Source organism: Lithobates pipiens, unplaced genomic scaffold, assembly GCF_037356315.1.
Source record: "Lithobates pipiens isolate NorthernLeopardFrog02 unplaced genomic scaffold, aLitPip1_a1.2 Scaffold_19, whole genome shotgun sequence".
Classification (NCBI taxonomy): Eukaryota; Metazoa; Chordata; class Amphibia; order Anura; family Ranidae; genus Lithobates; species Lithobates pipiens.
This window is the reverse complement of record NW_027507764.1, coordinates 419,563,753-419,585,015: the sequence shown is the minus strand read 5'-3', so window position 1 is coordinate 419,585,015 and position 21,263 is coordinate 419,563,753. Positions and strand designations below refer to the sequence as shown.

The following is a 21,263-nucleotide window of genomic DNA, read 5'->3' as shown; positions in this document are numbered from 1 at the left end:
TGTTGTGCACTGGTCCTCTTTACCTAGAATGCTCCGCCCCCTCCCTTCTCAGTATTGTGCACAGGCCCTTTTCACCCGGCCTGACCTTTCCTCCGGTACTCTTCACGTGGCCTGACCCCGCCCCCTCCCTTCTGAGTGTTGCGCACAGATCCTCTTCACCTGGCCTGACCACGCCCCCTCTCTCCTCAGTGTTGTGCACGGGTTCTCTTCACCCGGCCTGCTCTGCCCCCTCCCTGCTCAGTATTGGCACAGGTCCTCTTCACCTGGCCTGACCCCGCCCTCTCCCTCCTCAGTATTGGCACAGGTCCTCTTCACCCGGCCTGCTCCGCCCCCTCCTCAGTGTTGTGAACAGGTCCTCTTCACCCGGCCTGCTCCGCCCCTCCTCAATGTTGTGCACAGGTCCTCTTCACCCGGCCTGCTCCGCCCCTCCTTCCCTCCTCAATGTTGTGCACAGGTCCTCTTCATCCGACCTGCTCCGCCCCTCCCCAGTGTTGTGCACAGGTCCTCTTCACCCGGCCTGCCCCCTCCCGCCTTCCCCGGCGCAGGCGCACTGTCTCCCCTCCGTACCGTCCCGCACAGTGTTTGAACAGGAAGGCGGACATGTTTGTTGAGGATTGGTGAGGAGGCAGGAGGAGCCTGAGCTGTTCGTCCGTTTTGGCTGCCGTGTGTGAGCCCGGGAGGAGGGGAAGGGAGGACAGAACTGTGTGTGTGGAGGAGACATGACGGGGCGGCCCGGCGCTTATCTGTGAGGTGGAGGAGGACCTGTCTTCCGGAGCGCCGCCATCATCACCCCGGGGGCTGGGAGTGGAGGGACGGGCCTGTGTGTGTCTATGTGTCCGGGGGCCCATGGGGAGGATGCCGGGGCCCAATACAGTGCTGTACAGGCGGTGAGGGGAGACGGAGCTCCGCCGCACACCTGAGCCGTCCGCTAGGAGGAGGAAGGGGGACGGGAGGAGCCGCTTCTAGTATCCGGGGTCACCAACACTCATCATCATCATGTCTACCGGGGAGAGCTTCGACTCCCGCTACACCAAGATCGACGTCTTGTTACGGGACCCCAAGTCTGAGGTCAACACCGACTGCCTGCTGGTGAGTGTCCTGTCAGCCCCATCACAAGGCTGCACATACAATCACTACAATCCCCCAAAGTTCTGGATCACAGAGTGCCATTCAGTGTTATGTGATTTTCAGCTCCTTCATTTGAATCAGATGACATTGCACTGGATCGCACCCACATAGCGCATGCACTACTTTTATAAATGCAATACAACTGAGTTACCATGTGATCTGATGCAGGTTAACGCACTGTGTTTGGGGTGTCGTTAGGGATCTATTGATAACAAACCCAGTGCATCTGGAATACGGGTTTCCCGCACCACATTCAGGTGTGAAGCGACACTCCGGCTATCTACAAGTTCTGTTTGTACAATCTCTTTAAGGAACATTTACACAGCTCATAGTGGGAACTGGCATTCCTGCTTGTGATATTTGTGTGGGCGATTTTCATGCAATTCCGTGTGTCATGCATAGGGCATTAACTTCAATTGGCTGCCCCATGCCTGATGTTTGCTCAGAGCTCCTGCTCCTTTTTGGGTGGCAAGCTTCATGCAATTTTTTTAACCCCCTGTCAGCGCCTTAAGGGGTTTTACTTGCTGGGAGGTGGGGCTTAAAATCATGTGACCACCATGATTAGCTGTCACATGATCGGAACATTTTCCGCTAGCAGCTGGGGGCGCACGCTTACGGCACATAGATGTTTGCACTAATGCTTGCAAATATGCAGCCACTTTTGTGCCAAGGCCTGGCTGTCGAGACGTTGCATATTTGCGTGTGGCCGGTGTATTGTCACATTAGCCAACTTGTCAGAAAGGCCAACCACATCACTTCCGGTTTCTTTAAATCGGCAGTAATTGGAGATGTTAATGAGTTGCTGTTTTGGACACAATACCGGCAACCGAATACAATCTGGTACAGGAAGATTTTGCTGTTTTGACAGCACAGTGGCAAATGAGGATAAAGTTGTCGCTGCCTTGTAGGATGCCATTTTTTGTCCGCTAGTATCAGAGCGCAGTAACATTCTCCATGCGTATCGTGCACTGGACTGTGTTTGGTTGACAGTGTTGTGTTCAAACAGAAATTTGTCAAAATCTCCACTTAATGATGATTTAACCACTTGCCGACCGCCGCCTGTATATATACGTCGGCGGAATGGCACGGCTGGGCAAAGTAACTTACCCATATGCTACTTTGAATTACCCACCGTGTGCGTGCCTGCCGCAAGCTCAGTGACTGGGCCCACGGGACCCACAGACTCTATTTCCATGGTGATACCCGCGATTGTGTCTCAGAGCTGAAGAATGGGGAGATGCTGATGTAAACAGCATCTCCCTGTTATGCCTAGTGACAGGACACTGATCATCTGCTCCCTGTCATCGGGAGCAGCTATCAGTGTCGTCAGCCCATCCCCCAGACAGTTAAAAACACGCCCCAGGACACACTTAACCCATCCCCGTCCCCCTAGTGGTTAACACCTTCACTGCCAGTGACATTTTTACAGTAATCTATGCAATTTTAAATTGCTGATCGCCGCAATTACTAGTAAAAAAAAATATATATAATATATATATATATACTAATAAACATGCCATAAATCCCCTATTTTGTAGACGCTATAACTTTTGCGCAAACCAATCGCTTATTACGACTTTTTACCAAAAATATGTAGAAGAATATGTATTTTTTAATATATATTTAATTTAATATATATTTTTTGAGGATATTTATTATAGCAAAAAGTAAAAAATGTTGATTTTTTTTTTTTTTTTTTTTCTCAAAATTGTCACATTTTTTTTGTTTATAGCGCAAAAAATAAAAACAGCAGAGGTGATCAAATACCACCAAAATAAAGCTCTATTTGTGGGGAAAAAGGACATCAATTTTGTTTGGGTACAACATCGCACGACCGCGCAATTGTCAGTTAAAGCTATGCAGTGCCGAATCGCAAAAAGTGTTCTAGTTAGGAAGGGCTAAATCCTTCTGGGGCTGAAGTGGTTAAGGAAACCAGAAGTGATGTGGTTGGAGTTTCTGATGAGATGGCTAACTTGACACAACACCAGTGCCAAGGAGTTTGTCACGATAGCAGGGTGACAGTTGTGGCAAAATCACATTATGTTTGGGGTGCCATCTAGAAGGAATGGCACCCAAATGCACATTGCGCATTATGCACCACTTGCCGCATGATTTGCAGTTGCATGAAGTGTTGCAACAATTTCACTCGGGATTCCAAATAGGCAAACGTGAACGGGGCCTAAGGCATCATACACACATGATGTCTGTTTAGGTCATCTGGATACTTTTTTCCAGGGAGGAGAATAGCGGCTTAAAAAATGTGCCTAAAGCCGAGTATTGCACATGCAGTTGTGTCAAGCTTTTGAGTGTTAATGGATTTTATTGGCCAGATTATTAATCTCTTCTAGTCAATGGTATGTATTAACACTCACTCTGTTTACATGCGTTTAGGTGTTTCATGGGTTTTTTGCACCTCTGCACTTTTGATGTGTGTTTTTTTTTTTTTCCTTCAGCCATTTCTAATGTACCTGGACACATAGGCTAGTGTAGAGGTGTTTTGCAGGCTGAAAATGGCAAACACCTGTAAAAGTGGCCTTTCTTAGCCCAGTCTTTATGAATCCTAAAGTTAGCCATACATCTTACTGTCTGTGCAATCTTCTTTACATCTGCCATCAACTATGTAGTGCAAAGGCCTGTCTTGGTATAATAAACTAGGTTGATTAGGTTTGTCTTCTTACAGCAGGGGTGCCTAACCATTTGAAGAGCAAGGGCCACTTAAGCGACTTGGTAACCAGTCGTGGGCCACAATGAGCAGAGTGGGTGGACAGGTCCGTGTACACTTGGCATATGCAGAGCGGACACAGCCCACTCTACTCTATGGGCCCTCCGATCCGCCCAGATGGAAGGGGACAGATCCCCTTCTGTGTTTTTTTTTTTTTTTTTTTTTTTTTTTTTTCTTTTAGTGGATCGGATTAAAGGTATGCAGGTGTAAACAGACACAAGTCTGTTTACATTTGCTGCTCCATAGAGGTGAAAGGAGGGTCTGATTTGATCAGGCCAGTCATGTGAAAGGGGCCGCAAGCCCCGTACACACGAGAGGACTTATGTCCGAAGGAGTTCTGCCGGAGTTCTGCCGGGCGGACTTGGCCACACACAATCACACTAAACTCCGACGGATTCGAACGTGATGACGTACGACTGGATTCGAATAAGGAAGTTCATAGCCAGTAGCCAATAGCTGCCCTAGCGTCGGTTTTAGTCCGTCGGAATAGCATACACACGAGCGAATTTTTCGAAGGGACCGGGTCCGGCGGAGTTCCTTCGGAAAAATTTGAAGCATGTTCCATATTCTAAAGTCCTTCAGACTTTGGCGAGTCAAAAGTCCGTTGCAGCCCACACACGATCGAATAGTCTGACGGAATCAGTCCATCAGACTTTGGATGTTGAAAAGTCCGCTCGTGTGTACGGGGCTTAAGGCTGCTTTCACACTGATGTGCTGTGGTCTACCCAGAGCAGTGCACCTCTGGCTTTTCTTGGGGTTAGTTGCACTTTGCCATAGAATTCTATTATATCCTGCAGGTGTTGTGCACTTTCTGAAAGCGCACCAAACCTGTAGGTAATAACAGAAGTCTATGGCTCAGTGCAGTTTGAAAGCAGCACGGTGACCACTGCAGAACAGATATGCCCATATATACACTGTGATAGTATCAAACATACCTTTTTAATAATAGTCTTCAATTCGGGTATCGCCAGCTGTTGCTGTTCGAGGCAGAGTACATTAGGTATCACTCCACCTGTGACAGGACATGGCGCTATGCAGGAAGCATTGTCTTATGTGGCTCTGCTATGCAATTGCTTGCTTCCTTTACCGCTGGCTTCATTCACAACACTGATGCTCTGGGATGCCGACCAGCCATCCCAGAGCAGGAGGTCGCGGGCCACATCAGAGGGCTTTTGGAAAAAGTTTTGGAAAAAATCGAAAGTAGACTGCAAAGTCAGATTGTATAGTGCAGTGATTGTAAACCTAGGCACCCCAGATGTTTTGGAATGGCATCTCTCATGATACTGAACCACACTGCAGAGTGCATGAACATCATGGAGAATGTAATTCCAAAACATCTGGGGTGCCGAGGTTCGCCATCAGTGGTTATAGTGTATGGCTTTGGGAGCTTTAAGGATATTGTGCAATCTGATTGTATGATGATCTTTAAAGTGGTAGGAAACCACCAAAAAATAAAGAAATGGGTCCTCTGCAGGTTTTTGACATAATGTTCTAGTATGCACGGCATGACACTTACCTGCAACCGAGGGCTTCCCTGGCGCTTCGACCCTTCACCCGCTCTTCCTTCCTGGTTCACGGGCTCCAGCTGCTTGTTCGGGGCAACAATGACATCACTCCTGCACACGTGTACAGAAGTTGCAGCACAGCCTTCTACAATCCACAGCATACTGTATACAGAGGATCACTGCGCATGCACAGGTGACATAGGCAATTTCAGATGTGGATGCATGGTGCACGTTTAGGAGATGGTCATTGTTTCAAGTTTAAATACAGACTTTACTACCACTTGAAAGTGAAAGAACACTCCAATGAATGATTTTTACCTATAGGTACAGTAAATATCTCAGGAATCTCCGGTTGTCACCAGAACTAGTGAGTGTCCTTATTGGAAAATCTGCCTTCTGTTCCTGTTCTGTTGACAACCCAAAAAATTTTGATTTTTTTTTTTTTCATGATAATGGTAAACAGGAAAAATAGAATAGATCTCCCTGATGGTGACCATACATATAAGGATATAATGAAACGATTTTAAGAATCTAGTAATATCATTCAACCTAAAGCTTATTGAAGAAGCGCATCAATCAAATTTTTTTTTTGATCAGTCAGAATGTATGTGTGTGTGTGTATGTATGTGTGTGTGTATATATATATATATATATATATATATATATATATATAATATTAGTGAACTGATCCTTTAAGTGTATGGTGCATCAAATGATCTGTCCGATCGTATTTCTGATCATTCAGGAAATCTATTGATAATACAATCGTCTATAACATTGTTCTGTGTATGGCTGTCATTACAGGGACACAGATGGCAATAAAAACCTGTTGGGTGTAATTTCACTTCATAGGACTACAAATACATTTTCCCTGCAGCTATAGTTAAAGAATAAGAATGGCCTCCATCTGTTGAGTGGGTCTCGGCACATAGAGGAGTCCGTGTTCTATGTATTATGGGCTAATTTTTCTGATGTACTAAATCTAGATTATAGTATTTGGGCCAGGTTTACACTTGACCATCAGCTTCTTTGTTCATTTTCAGTTTATTTTTTTACGTATGGTTTTTACACCCATTTTTGGCATGACAAGTGAAGCGCATCATCCAGATGTCAATAGGACCCATAGAATTAAATGGAAATCTGGTGTCGAGTGCTTGCATGTTCCCAGGAAAGCATCTCGCGTTGCTCAGGTGTGATTGGAGCCTTGTTGCAGTGTGATGTATGGTCCATATAGAGCGATACTACTTAACTCAGCACCATGGATGAGCTCAGGTGTGTACAGATCTTAATCCAATCCCACCAGGAAGCTTTCACTTTACTTGGCCAGTCATCTATGTCCCGGGTGTGCCCTGCTCTGCAGCCTCATGTGTACAAGGGGCATGTTTACATACAGCTGTGAACGGGAAATGTCTTGGCTATTTGGTCCAATACAATGACCGCTTTCTGGTAAGCTTTCTAAGGGGGTTTGTTGATTTCAATGGCAGGGGTAGTGTATACACCGCTCCCTCGTAGTCCGAAAGATGCTGCTTGCAGGAAATTCTAAAGTCCTGCAAGCGCACCGCCCCAGTGTGAAAGCCCTCTGGCTCTTGCACTGGGGCTGCAGGGCAGGGGCTTTACAGGCGCTATTTTTAGCCCAAAACCACCTGAAAAACACCCCAGTTTAAAAGGGGTCTAAGTGATAAAGAAAATAGAAACGTTGCAGAAAATGTCTATTTAAAAGTTCTCGAAAGCTTTTTTTCTTTTGGATAAAGGGTTGTAGCCATACGCTTAAAAGCTGACCAGTGTTAGGACAAGCCATCTAACCATCGAACTGTCAGTTTTGCTAGACAGGTTGTCTTGCATGTAAATGTAAATATGCCCTTTAAAATAAATATAAATTCATATACTAAATACTTTTTTTTACAGGTGTTAACCACATGCAGTTACCCGAATATGCCTTCTAAAGTGGTCCCTTATTTACAAATGTCATTGTTTTCAGTTGAAAATAACTCACTTTTATGAAAATAAGAAGTGTTCTGATTTGTAATTGAACCTGTAGTCATTTATATCCTTGACTTTTTATTTTTTTTTCTACCTGGTTTGTTTTTCATTGCTGCTTCAATCTTATCTATACTGTGTATGTTTGTAGTTATGGGGCCACTGGCAATGGCAGGGCAGTGATAAGCCAGAAGGTGACAGCAGTGACATCGGATGGGAGTTTGACATGTACTTAACGATAAGTAAGCTATAATGGAGGCAGCCACTTGACTTGGCATGGGGTTTGTGCTGGGAACAATGCTGCTAGCTTGACATGTTGCTATTTACACATTGGCGGTTTTTCACAGTGTAACAATTCAATGGTATTCCTGCCAATTGCTTGGAGATTAAATATTGTCCTCTTAGAGAAAATAGGGAAGTATTTCACTATAAGCCTGTGTAGATAATTGGTGTTTCTAAGTAGGATTGCCCGAACAGGTTCAGAACTGGCAGAGAGGGCAGTTGGCTATTTGCAACAATTCTGACACTTAAGTAACATGGAAAGTATGTTGTATCTGTATGCACAATGGATAACCAGCTTTATCCTTGTGTTGTTTAGGAGAAAGATCACGTATACACAAAATGTTCATCTGCCAGTAAAGGGTTAAATGAAGCTTGTACTGAGCAATATTTGGAGACTGTCATTTCCTACCTCTCCTGAAATGTTGTTGTTTGGGTGTCTGACTGATTTATTGGAGACAGTACTTCTGAACCTTTCAGCCAGAAAAGGTTTTCAAAATACTGATGCCAGAGACAACCAGGTAAGTAGAATTTTCTGAAGGGTGTTGGCAGACAGTTTCCATATTTTCTGAGCGTAAGTTTTTGAACCAAAAACCAATTGTTGTGGGATGAGGGGGGGGATAGTTCTAGGTAAAGTTGACAGTTTGAGTGAATTTTGGATGGCTTCTAATGAACCAGGCAGATTATGTCCACTTGGATGGTGGAGCTTGAACCTGGACTCAGTGCGCAGGCGCCGTTCATTCTGCGGTTTTTGGCAGAACATTGGGTGATGGAATAAAATAACTGCAGTGAGAAATTCATCAATCTGCGATGTTTAGCATGGGTGGAGAAATCTTTTAATTTCTTCAGAATGTCGCCGTATAAGTCATAGAAGTATCAAGGGGTGTATGGGCAGCTTTAGATTGGGTTAGGGAGTTGGGGAGGGCAGACTTGCAGATTGCTCCTTTCCATTAAGGCCAGCCATACATGGAACACTTATTTCCTGCAGCCACAGGTTGCAGGAAATAAATTCGCTGTATTTCCCCGATCAACACAGACATTGTTTGTGGGAATCCCTCCTGCTGGGCAATTTTCTTCTCCCAGTGGGGGGGGGGGAAGCCATTCCTGCTGGTATAAGAGCGTGATTGTTTCTAGCGGCTATTGTAGCTGCTAGCGATGATCACAGGTAAAACCCAGCATGCTGGTTGTACCCAAGTTGATTGGTCTATCAACTTGGTACATTCAGCCTGCCCATTCACGGTTCCTGCTCACTGGCCGAGATTCAAACTGTTTGGCCTGCTACTAAAGGTGGAATGCCACTAAAATTACATGGGGATGTTGATAACATTGTTTGAGATTTCAGTTCAATGCACAGTTAGGATATCAAATTTCTGGCAAGATCAACAGGATTTTTTCTGTGGTTGGAGTTGTAACCTAAAGCTAATGCAACCACCACAAAAGAGTGGCAAGCTATATTATACACTATATTACGAAAAGTATTGGGACACCTGCCTTTACATTCAAATGAACTTTAACTACCTCCCAGCCACTGTATAGACAAATAGAGGGCGGGATGCTCCGTTGTTCTGGAATGACGTAGTCTCCAAGCACTTGAGCGCCCGCAGGGCTTGCAGCACAGTGGGCGCACCGTGTCACTGGGACACGGGCGCGACCCCGATCTTGGTAAAGAGCCTATGACGTGGCTCTTTACCCATGTGATACCCATGTGATAAGCTGTATCCAATCACAGCTGACTTGAATGTAAACAAACAAATGACAATTGTCAGCTCTTTGCCTCACACTGACAGAGTGAGGCGAGGAGAGCTGATCAGCAGCATTCCCTGATGGGAGAATGGGGACAGGGAGACCTGTGCAGATAATCAGGGCTCTGATCATCACTGCCCTGATTATCAGTTCAGCCCCAACAATGCCCAGCAGTAATACCAAGCTGTGCCCATCAGTGCTGCATATCAGTCCCGCCTCAGCGTACATCGGTGAAGGATAAAAATTACTTATTTAAAAAAAAATTCTGACAAACTAACAACTTCTTTTTATTTTTTTTCAAAATTTTTGGTCTTTTTCTTTGTTTAGAAAAATAATCAAAAACCCAACAATGATTGAATACCACCAAAATAAAGCACTATTTGTTTGAGAAAAATGAAAAAAAATTAATTTGTGTACAGTGTTGCATGACTGCGCAATTGTCAAAGTGTGACAGCGCTGAAAACTGAAAATTGGCCTGAGCAGGAAAGGGGGGGGGGGGTGGGAGTGCCCAGTATTTAAGCAGTTAATGGCATCCCAATCTTGGTGCGTAGGGTTCAATATTGTGTTGGCCCACCCTTTTCAGCCATAACAGCTTCAACTCTTCTGGGAAAGCTGTCCACAAGGTTCCCAGAAGATTTGAAGCTGTTATAGCTGCAAAGGTTGGGCCAACTCAATATTGAACCATACATACTAAAGCCCCATACACACTATCAGTTTGTCTGCTGAGTTTTTCCTTCAGATTTACCAAAACCATGTAGTAGAAGGGCCTGCCTGATTGCATAGACATTGAAACTCCTATGGTTTGACCTCATATTATATGGTTTTGGTAAATCTGAAGGAAAAACTCAGCAGAAAAACTGATAGTGTGTATGGGGCTTAAGACTGGGAATTCCATTTAAAATTCAGGTGTGATTAAAGGCAGGCGCCCTAATAATTTTGGTAAAGTGCAGTGGTCATCAACCCTGTCCTCAGGGCCCTGATGGGTTTACTTCCTCTTTTTTTTTTTTTCCCTGCAAAGGCAAAGCATAATGGACTACTATGCATCGCATAGTAGCCCATTATGTGTCACTTACCTGACACAGGAGCCAGCGAAGTCACGCTGTCCCCTGTAGTCCGCCGCATCCATCTTGCTGGTGGCGTCTCGCAGCTCCGCCGCTGTCATTCGGCGAAGCCGCGATGACGTCACTCCCGCGCATGCGCACGGGAGTCGACAAATGCGGCAGCTCCATTTTTAGAACTGCCGCGTTCAGTGCGCCTGCGCCCCGCTGTCTACGGCGCATGCGCCGTAGACAGCGGTGCCCGTTTTTGGGCAAATATCGGTTTGCTAGATAACTGAAATAGATCAAAGATAATATCATTTTCTGCTCGGTGATTGCATCTCCCAAGGTCATAAATAAAACCTGGCCTGTTAGTGGGCCCTGAGGTCAGGGTTGATGACCACTGTTAATAGAGTATTATGTTTTTGGGTTTAGATACACTTCAAGGTAGTCTATACTGCCAGTGGTTGACATAGGTTTCAGCGGTCTTCCCGCTATATAATTGCTGCCACTCCTAGAAGCTACTTGTCAGGAAAAGCACTGTGTACACATAAGTACCAGTACAGTGAGAATAATGAAAAGCCCTACCTTCTGATAAATGCATCACTGGAGTTTATTCACAATGTTTTGTGTTCTTTTTGTAAGCGCGAGCTTTGTTAGTAAAATGGTCTGTGAACCCTTTGAAGTTCTTCCTGCAGTGTGTATCTGTGCCTGCATGACACTGATCTGCACTGTATCTTCTCTGGGGCTGCACAGTTCATTTGTGTGTTACTCGATGTCTGATTCTGAAACGGGAAGAGTCAGCTGTCGGCCTTCTTACCTCATGGATAAGTCATACTTCTTCATTGAATGAGAAGGTGGTTAGAAATTTGCTGAGCTTTTCAAAATGCTGTTTTTTACCGATGCCTGTTACTTGGTAAATGTTTTTGTATTTCTTCATCCTTGGCCTTTTGCATGCTACGTTACATTGTACTCTCCAACGCGTACATACAGTGCCTTGAGAAATAATTCATATCCTTTGCAATTTTCCACATTTTGTCATGTTACAACCAAAAACATAAATGTATTTTATTGGGATTTTATGTGATCAACAAAAAGTGGTACATAATTGTGACGTGGAAGAAAAATGATTGTTACAATTTTTTTTTTACAAATATGTGAAAAGTGTGGTGTGCATTTGTATTCATCCCCCCTGAGTCAATACTTTGTAGAACCTGCTTTTGCTGCAATTTCAGCTGCAAGTCTTTTTGGGGATGTCTCTACCAGATTTGCACATCTACGGTAACATTTTTGCCCATTCTTTGCGAAATAGCTCAATCTCTGTCATATTGGATGGAAAGCACCTGTTAAAGCAGTTGTATACCCCACTTTCACATTTTTACCTACAGGTGACCCTATGAGGCTTACCTGTAGGTAAAATGAATATCTCCTAAATCTGTAGGGTTTTGGAGATATTGACCTTGCATGCAGCCGCTGATGTCAGTGGTGCGTGCACTCTGAAGGTCTGGCAGATGCTGCTTGCCAGAAGAGAAACAGAGGCCACATGTTGGCTCCCTCAGCCATGATTGGAAGAAATGGCGGCACTTCGTTCTAAGGTAAGTATTTCATAATGAGCTAGTGTGCGATGCTCATTATGCCTCTGCCCTAGGCCCCTTTCACATGGGTTTGTCTGTATATAGACTCGGCTTTGCTCAGTGGGGATCTCCTCATTGATTCCTGCAGAGCCGGCAGATGACAGGTCCGTCTTTGCACACTGTGCTATGGGGGATCGGATGAAAACGTACCGCTTGTTAATTTTGATCCGATGGATGGAAAATAGAGTTTCCATCGTCTGAATTTAGCAGATCGTTTGTCAGCAGACCTGTCACCGCTGACATCCATCACTCCATAGACCTGTATGGAGCGTCCGTTCAGGTCTGCATATTAAAACTGACAGGCGGTCTTCCCGTGTGAAAGGGACCTTACCGTGGTTTGTGTTTTTTGCGTGCATGCGACTACTTTAACAGTAATTTTTAAGTCTTACCACAGGTTCTCAATTGTATTTGTCTGAACTTTAACTGGGCCATTCTAACACATGAATATGTTTTGATCTAAACCATTCCATTGTAGCTCTGGCTGTATTTTTAGGGTTGTTTCCTGCTAGAAGGTTATCCTCTGCCACAGTCTCGTCTTTTACAGAATCCAACAGGTTTTCTTCTAAGATAACCCTGTATTTTGCTCCATCCATCTTCCCATGAACTCTGACCAGCTTTCCTGATACTACTGAAGAAAATCATCCCCACAACATGTCACCACCATGTTTCACGGTGGGGATGGTGTGTTCAGGGTCATGTGCAGTGTTAATATTTTACCATACATACTGTTTTTATTTCAAGCCAAAAAGTTTAATTTTGGTCTCATCTGAGCAGAGCACCTTCTTGCACGTTTGCTGTGTCCCCACATGGCTTTTTGCAAACTGCAAAAGGGGACTTCTTATAGTTTTCTTTGAACAATGGCCCTCTTCTTGCCACTCTTCCATAAAGGCTAGATTTGTGGAGTGCACGACTAAGTTGTCCTGTGGGCAGATTCTCCCACCTGAGCTGTGGATCTTTGCAGCTCCTCCAGAGTTACTGTGAGCCTCTTGTCTGCTTAATGCTCTCCTTAACTGGCCTCTCAGTTAAGGTGGACAGCCATGTCTTTATGTATATGTGTAATGTAGGTTTGCAGTTTTACCATACTCCTTTTCATTTTCGGATGATGGATTGAACAGTGCTCTGTGAGATGTTTAAAACAGGGATAAGTTATAACAAAAATCCCAAGCTTTGAACGTCACAACTTTAACCCTGACCTGTCTGGTGTGTTCCTTGGCCTTTATGATGCTGTTTGTTCACTTAGGTTCTCTAACAAACCTCTGAGGGCTTTACAGAACAGCTGTATTTATACTGAGATTAAATGACACACAGGGGGACTCTATTTACTAATTAGGTGATTTCTGAAGGCAATAGGTTCCTCTAGATTTTAGTTAGGCATATCGGAGTAATGAGGGGTTAATACAAATGCATGGCACACTTTTCAGATATTTATTTGTAAAAACCATTTATCATTTTCCTTCAACTTCACAATTATGCGTATGAATACTTTTTCAAAACACTGTATGTGCTACGGGTTATTGGACTACACATGTGAAAGAAAGAGAGGCTGAATGGTGTGGTGAGACTTATGCAGACTGAAGGAAGGCATGTTTGACCCCAGTAAGCAGTAAGTGATTGCATGAGGGTCATTGTGGTATTCCAGTATCCAGTAGAGTACAGTTCAAATATTACATTGTGTTCAGTGATGTCACTTATTTGCTTAACCACTTGGCCTATGGAAGATTTTACCCTCTTTATGACCAGAGCATTTTTTTTGCTGTCTCACTGCTATTTTACCTGGCAATTGTGCACTCATGCAACACTGTACGCAAATTAAATGTCTTTTTATTTTTATTTTTTTCTTTTGGTGGTGTTTGGTTGCCACTGTTTTTTTTTTAATTTTTTTGTGGTATAAATGAAAAAAGATGGAAAATTTTGAAGAAATTATTTTTTCTTCTGCCATAAAACATCTAATAAAAATGTTAGTGTCGGGTATAGATACTGGAAAAATAAAGTAAGTGTGTGTGTGTGTATATATGTGTATGTATGTATGTATGTATGTATATATATATATATATATATATATATATATATATATATATATATATATATATATATAAGGGGATTGTAATGGTATTTCTGGCTAGTCACGTCAGCCCTGGCTATGTTGTGGTTAGTTACGGTACAAGCTGATCAGTTGGTGCCTGCCAATCATTGACCGCCTGCACCCACTGGTCTGTCATTCAGGGAAAAGAGCTCTGAATACTGACCGGTGATCTTGCTGTGTGTGTTTTTATTTCAGGGGAAAAAACCCACCAAGATCACTTTGTAAAAGCACCACATATCGCAAAACAAATGACACAAAGTTAGGCACACATTTAAAGAGAAACTCGAATTTTGTGAAAAAAATATAGTGAATAAAATTATTTGGTATTTACAATTGCTACACAAGCCATGTTGAAGTTTCATTTTATTATATAATTTTCCTTTTTTTCAATCTGCAGCTTTTCTAACTTTCTGCAAAATTAAATCATAGTAACCTCGAAGCGTTCTATACATCATTGGTGTATAGAAACCCCCAAGAAATGTCACTTAGTTTTTGTGTGATTTGGCCCCCTTGATTTCCCAGGTCATTATTAGGCTCCTCCTGTAATGGGTATTTCAGCTTTGGTTATACACTTGTAAAAGTTGATTTGAAGTAAGGTGGATTTGATTTAAATTACTAATAAAAAGGCTTTATTTAAATAGTCGATTTTAATCCATCATTTTTAAAGAGCAGCTGTCATCTGTGTCCTGCAGTGGCTCCTCCTCTAACCCGCTGTTGACTCCCCGACAGTCCCATTCATATTAATGGGATGGCTGGTGATGCGGCAGTGGCACAACAAGGTGAGGGATGAGGTGGCAGCCGGTGAGTTGATCCCCCCCCATAACAGGCGTTGCCGTGATGTATCTGAAATGACAGGTGCTCTTTAAATGTAAGCACTCATCCTTGCTGGTAGCTAGAACCTTTAATATTTGCAAACAAAATGAAGGGTTCCTACTTTAGGGTTAAAAGCGCCCCCGCCAGCGTCCGAAAAACATTGCAAAAATTCTGTTAAAATGAGTGACGCTTTACAGGGAATGCACGGCCACCCCCAGTGTGAAAGGGCTCTGAAGGAGTTGTAAAGGCAGGTTTTTTATTTATTTTTTGATCTTCATGCATTTTTTTTTATTTTTTTATTAAGATAAAAAGCCTTCTGTGTGTAGCAGCCTCTCCAGCCCCGTAATACTTACCTGAACCCTGTCCAGCAATGTCCACGAATACCGCAGCCGTCTCCCTCATTAGCCCCCCCCCCCAAAAAAAATAGTCCTTGTGCTGTGTAATTAAAAAACCCTGGCTGATCCTGCCAATTTCTCCCCCACCCTATGCAAACAGACCACAATAATCATGGCTGCTGAGCCCTGACATTGTGGTCTGTTTACTTGCCTCTATCCTCTGCAGCCTGCCCTCTTTTTGTCTCCTCTACCCCCCCCCCCCCCACCTAGTGACAGTGCCACCCCACCCCCATCCTGCAGCAGGGATATCCAATATATTTTAATACTATCTTTTTTTTTTTTTCCCCCAAATAGTGTGCACCCCCCTGCCCCCGTCTCTGTTTTATTGAAAATAAATCCTCTTTTTGTGCATCTCACGGTGGCTACCAGTGGTCATGTGACTGGCTGTGTCTTCTCTCTCCTCTCCTACTTGCGTCCCAGCGGGTAAAGCTCGGCCCCGCCAGCTGCTTCTGTCAGACGGGTGGAGAGGAGACACGGCCGGTAACAAGAGTGCTGGGAGCCGCCGTGAAATGCTGTAAAGGAGTTTGTGTGGTGTCTTTTTGCTATAATATCCCCAAAAATATATAAAAACATTTTTTTTTTCCTCAGTTTAGGCTGATACTCATTCTTCTACATATTTTTGTTAAAATAATTGCAATAAGTGTTTGATTGCTTTGTGCAAAAATTTATAGCGTTTACAAAATAGTTTTATGACATTTTTATTGATGGGGGTTTTATTTTATTTATTTATTTATTTTTTATTATCGTGACTGCGACATTATGGCTGACACATCGGACAATTTTGACACGTTTTTGGGAGCATTGGCATTAATACAGCGATCAGTGTTTAAAAATTGCATTAATTACTTAAAAAATGTCACTGGCAGTGAAGGGGTTAACCACTAGGTGGCGATGTAGGGGTTAAGTGTGTCCTGGGGTGTGACTCTAACTGTGGGGTGGGGAAGGTACTGTGTGTGGCACGTCACTGATCACCGATCCCAATTACAGGGAGCGGTGATCAGTGGCAGTATCATTAGGCAGAACGGGGAGATGCTTGTTTACCTTAGAATCTCCCCGTTCTTCATCTCCATGAGACGATTGTGAATAGGCAAGCCACCTCCTAAAGGACAATGTACAGGTACGTTAATCTGCTTGTATGTGCCCTTTTATCGCAGTATATCTGTGTGAGGCGGTCAGGAAGCCATTAAAGTGGGTTAACAACCGCTTTATAACTAATATTACACCATTCAGAGTGGCTCTGTGGTCAATTTGAGGGTCACTTGCAGAGATCACGGATGTTCACTTGTTCGTCTCACAGTGGTGCTAATCACATCAAAGCATTCAAAGAAGAGCAAGTTGTGGCTGAGGATAAGGCCAGGCTTCAAGGTAGAGGATGCGGTTACCAGCTGTCTATTTGCCCTGTTCACTTCCAACTGGGGTTTCTTTGTCATTTTACAGGGATCTCCTGTCAAGTAAGGGCCCCATTCACACCAGCTGGTGCATGTTATGATGTGGTTAACATTTTCACAATGATGCGTGTTGTGAATGCTTGCTGCTAGGGCTGCAACTAACGATTATTTTCATAATCGATTAGTTGGCCGATTATTGTTTCGATTAATCGGTTAATAACCTTAAAAAAAAAAGTGTGGTGTATAATTTAGTTAATATGTAAAGTTTAAAAAAAAAAAGGCAATTTATTCTTCAATATCTCTATATGCAGTGGTGAATATAAATAACCAACTATATGGTTAGGGAGCAAAATATCTAATCCACTCTGAGAATAACAGACAGAAGAGATATACTGTATATATTAGAGGAGGGATATACTGTATATACCATTAGAGGAGAGATATACTGTATATACTATTAGAGGATATATAGTGTATATCAGGGGTTGACAAATTTGCTTGGAATCTAGGAGCCAGCTAAAAAAGTTAGGAGCCGGGTCCGTGACGGCGATCTGGACCTGTCCCTGGCCTGACATGGAGCGCAATTTTGAAGCATGACATGTTTGGTATCGATTTACTCTACGCAACATTATCTTTCACAATATTAAAAAAAATTGGGCTAACTTTACTGTTGTCTTATTTTTTTTTTTTTTTATTAAATACATTTTCCCCAAAAAAGTGCGCTTGTAAGTCCGCTGTGCAAATACGGTGTGACAGACAGTATTGCAACGACCACCATTTTATTCTCTAGGGTGTTAGAATAAAATATATATATAATTTTTAGGGGTTCTGAGTAAAGGGAAGGAAGATAGGCTGGCAGGCAGGGAAAATTAGCATTGCATCCATTAGCATTGCTGGTTGTAATTCCAACGGCCACCACAAGAGGGCGCCAGATTACAGAAGGAACCATAGGATCGTAGAAGGCCTCAAAGCCGGGGGCTAAATTACCGGCCGGCGGCGGCGCGGCCCGACGCGATCGCGCCGGGGGGGGCCGCGGGGACAGCATACCCCCAGCTGTGCTGCCCCAGGCGCCAGGTCTGGAATTCTAGTCGCAAATGCGACCGGGCGCCCGGGTTTTGTCGAGCCCTGGTGTATATACTATTAGAGGATATATACTGCATATACTATTAGAGGAGAGATATACTATTAAAGGGTCAATCTGGTAAATATCATCAGACTCTAACTTTAACCCCATTTTGTTACTGGCCGATTAATCGATTATGAAAATAGTAATCGATTCATTTCATAATCGATTAGTTGTTTCAACCCTACTTGCTGCAATGCCTTACAATGTTTGGCAGTGTTATTTATATTTATATATATATATATATATATATATATATATATATATATATAGCTTTATTTAAAGTTTAAACATACTACTTTTAACTCTTTACACAACATCGTAAGACACGCTGCGTTTTTTCTACAGCGCACACCAAGGCACTTGTATGGTGTGAACAAAGCATATGGAAAACCGCACCCTCCCTTGTAAAATACATTTTGGTCTAAATTTATGAAGACCTATATTTATTGGATGCTTTTTTATTTTTTATAACTGAATAAGATGCAATCCGTATCATTACCCCTTTTTATTATATTGTTTAAATGCAACCTGGACACTTGGACTTTTATGTTTCTGCCTATGTTACATTGAGAAGTTTGAAATGTAATTCTTGTATCCAAGAGCACACTCTCCAGTTATGTTGTCAAACATGGGCCTTATTGCCATTACACACAAAATCTCTTTGCATGGTTGTTATATGTTAATATAAATCCCACAAGCCCTGCCTTGAAGTGTTTTTCATAATGCTTTGTTTATTGTCTTTAAGGTACATTAACATGCAGAGTAAAATATCTTGAAGACCTACAACAATGAGGCATCTGTCTCCACTGAAATAGGAAGTAGATTAGTGTGAAAGGGAAAATGTTGAAGTTTGATTTACACCACCCTCAGTAATCTGAAAAACTTGTTTTTTTTATGCATGGACACTATCACTTCAAATGAGACATTGTGGAAGAGTCACATTCCCATGGTTATTATTATAGAAACAAACGAGTGCTTAAGATTCACCATATGGGGTGTGTGAGAGATTGCTAAGTTACTGAAAAATATTTTGGAAGTCCTAAAAATGGCTCGTTAAAGCTCAGTTAGAATATGATTCGATCACTTCCTAATTTTGTCTCTGCTGAGAGTAATAGCCATTTCTTTTTGAGCTGTATTATAGTTTAGGATAGGATGGGCTTGTTTCTTTTTCTAGTGTTGTCTCAATGGTTAAACCACACGCTGGGTCAGCAAGGGAGAAAGTAGGGATTTCTGTTCGATTTGTGAGTTATATATATCTTTTATTTTTTTCCAAGAAGTACATTTCTTACTTTGGGTAAATCCATGTAAAGACTTTCCTTTTTTATAAAGTATGTCTCATTCCTTTCCAGCAATTCTCTTAAATCAGAAGTAGACTCTGTTAGGATCCTTGCTACCTAGCCCAGTCTGCTCCACTTATAAAGAGAAAATGTAATATAAAAATATTGTAAGGTCCAGTTCTAGCCCATACTTATTTTGTTTTGGCTAAAATGTGGAAGAGTTAGGGCGGCCATATGTTATACTGTTTTCCCTTACCAAAACCATATACTATGAGCTCAAATCTAAACACTTGAAATTTGTATGCAATCAGGCAGGCCCTTGCACTACATAGAAACGCATTTAAAGGAAGCTGACAACGTTTTATAATGTATGGCCAGCTTTAGGCCTCATTCACACTGCCATGTAGAACTATACCCCACCAATGATGAGTGTATTTGTGTCAGGTATCACAGGTAATGTGGACAGCTGCAGTTTCCAAGTCTGTACAATTTTAGTAATGGGATGACAGGTGACCAAGGCGTAGTGTGACGGTTCACATGCAAGTGCACATTAGGTGGTTTTATGTGCTTGGAGACAGGTAAGTGGCCCTGGATGCAAACTGTGTCTGGGGCTTTTTCTTGGCTGTATACAACCATGTGAAAAGTCCTTTTAGGCTGGGTTCACACTTTTGCATTTCCCCACATCCAATTCGTGTGACAGAGTGTGACCAGCTCTCAATAGAGCCGGTTCACACATCTCCGGGGCAGCTGTGGAGCGCACAGCAGAAGGGTCCTGTGCGTCTTTGGCTCCATTTCAGGTCCCCCTGCTGTGAATTGCTCTGCACATAGTGTGAACCCAGCCTTAATTGCTGTCCCTGTCGTGGAAATTTCTCCTCAAATGTGGCTGGAATAGGTAGTGTTGGCAAATCTCTTTAATGGGGAAGGAAACACATTTTTAGTAGAGCGAGACAGGGTTAGAATGTTTAATAATGCTATTTGTGCCTTCCTTTACCTTGTCCACCATTCCTCCCATTTCTTTTTACTGGTGACAGAGAGATGGGAAAAGGGGGCATAGATGGAAATTTTAGTTCTACCTCACTCCAAAATTTTTAAATCAAATTGCTTGGAGTAGGGATTTAAATAAGGCTTCATGCACACTGTGGCTTTTCTAAATACTTTTTCTCTTAGCAGGAGAAAATCTGCTTCAAAACGCTCTTCAGCTGCCGTTTTGCACTTGGGTGCATCCAACACTTTGATGCACCCAAAGTGTAGTGCGATTTGAGTGTATTCATTTTGAATAGGCTTAAAGTGATCCTAAAGTGTGTGTGTGTGTGTGTGTGTAATATATAAATATATATATATATATATATATATATATATATATATATCACACACACACTTTTTTTTGGTTTAACCACTTAAACCCTGGACCAATTTGCAACCAAAGGACCAGGCCCCTTTTTTGCAATTCGGCACTGCGTCGCTTTAACTGCCAATTGCGTGGTCGTGTGACGTGCCTCTCAAACAAAATTTGCGTCCTTTTTTTCCACAAATAGAGCTTTCTTTTGTTGGTATTTGATCACCTCTGCGGTTTTTATTTTTTGCGCTATAAACAAAAATAGAACAACAATTTTTGAAAAAAATTCAATATTTTTAACTTTTTGCTATAATATCCACCAAAAAATATATAAAAACATTTTTTTCCCTCAGTTTAGGCCGATACGTATTCTTCATATTTTTGGTAAAAAAAACCCCGCAATTAGCGATTGGTTTGCGCAAAAGTTATAGCGTTTACAAAATAGGGGATAGTTCTATAGCATTTTTATTTTTTTACTAGTAATGGCAGCGATCAGTGAATTTTTATTGTGACTGCTAAATTATGGCGGACACATCGGACATTTTAGACACATTTTTGGGACCATTGTCATTTATACAGCAATCAGTGCTATTTAAATGCACTGATTCCTGTGTAAAATGACACTGGCAGTGAAGGCGTTAACCCCTCCCCGCTCACCTAGTGGTTAAGTGTGATGTGTGTTTTTTTTTTTTTTTTTTTACTTTTGGGGCGTGGCTTGGCATGTGACGTCACTGATTGTCTTTCCCTATAACAGGGAACAGACAATCAGTGACAGCCACACTAGGAAGCATGGGCAGAGGTTTGTTTACACAGACCTCTC

The 21,263-nt window shown here is 42.7% G+C and overlaps 1 protein-coding gene across 1 annotated transcript in view; it reads left to right on the top strand.

The window, feature by feature from the left end:
- Positions 1 to 520: 520 nt before the first annotated feature.
- Positions 521 to 21,263, top strand: part of ROCK1 (Rho associated coiled-coil containing protein kinase 1) — a gene marked incomplete in the record, with an annotated part of 198,119 nt that continues 177,376 nt past the window's right edge. The window contains 1 exon segment of the mRNA XM_077492551.1: positions 521 to 1,089. Coding sequence (XP_077348677.1) covers positions 997 to 1,089 — 93 coding nt within the window.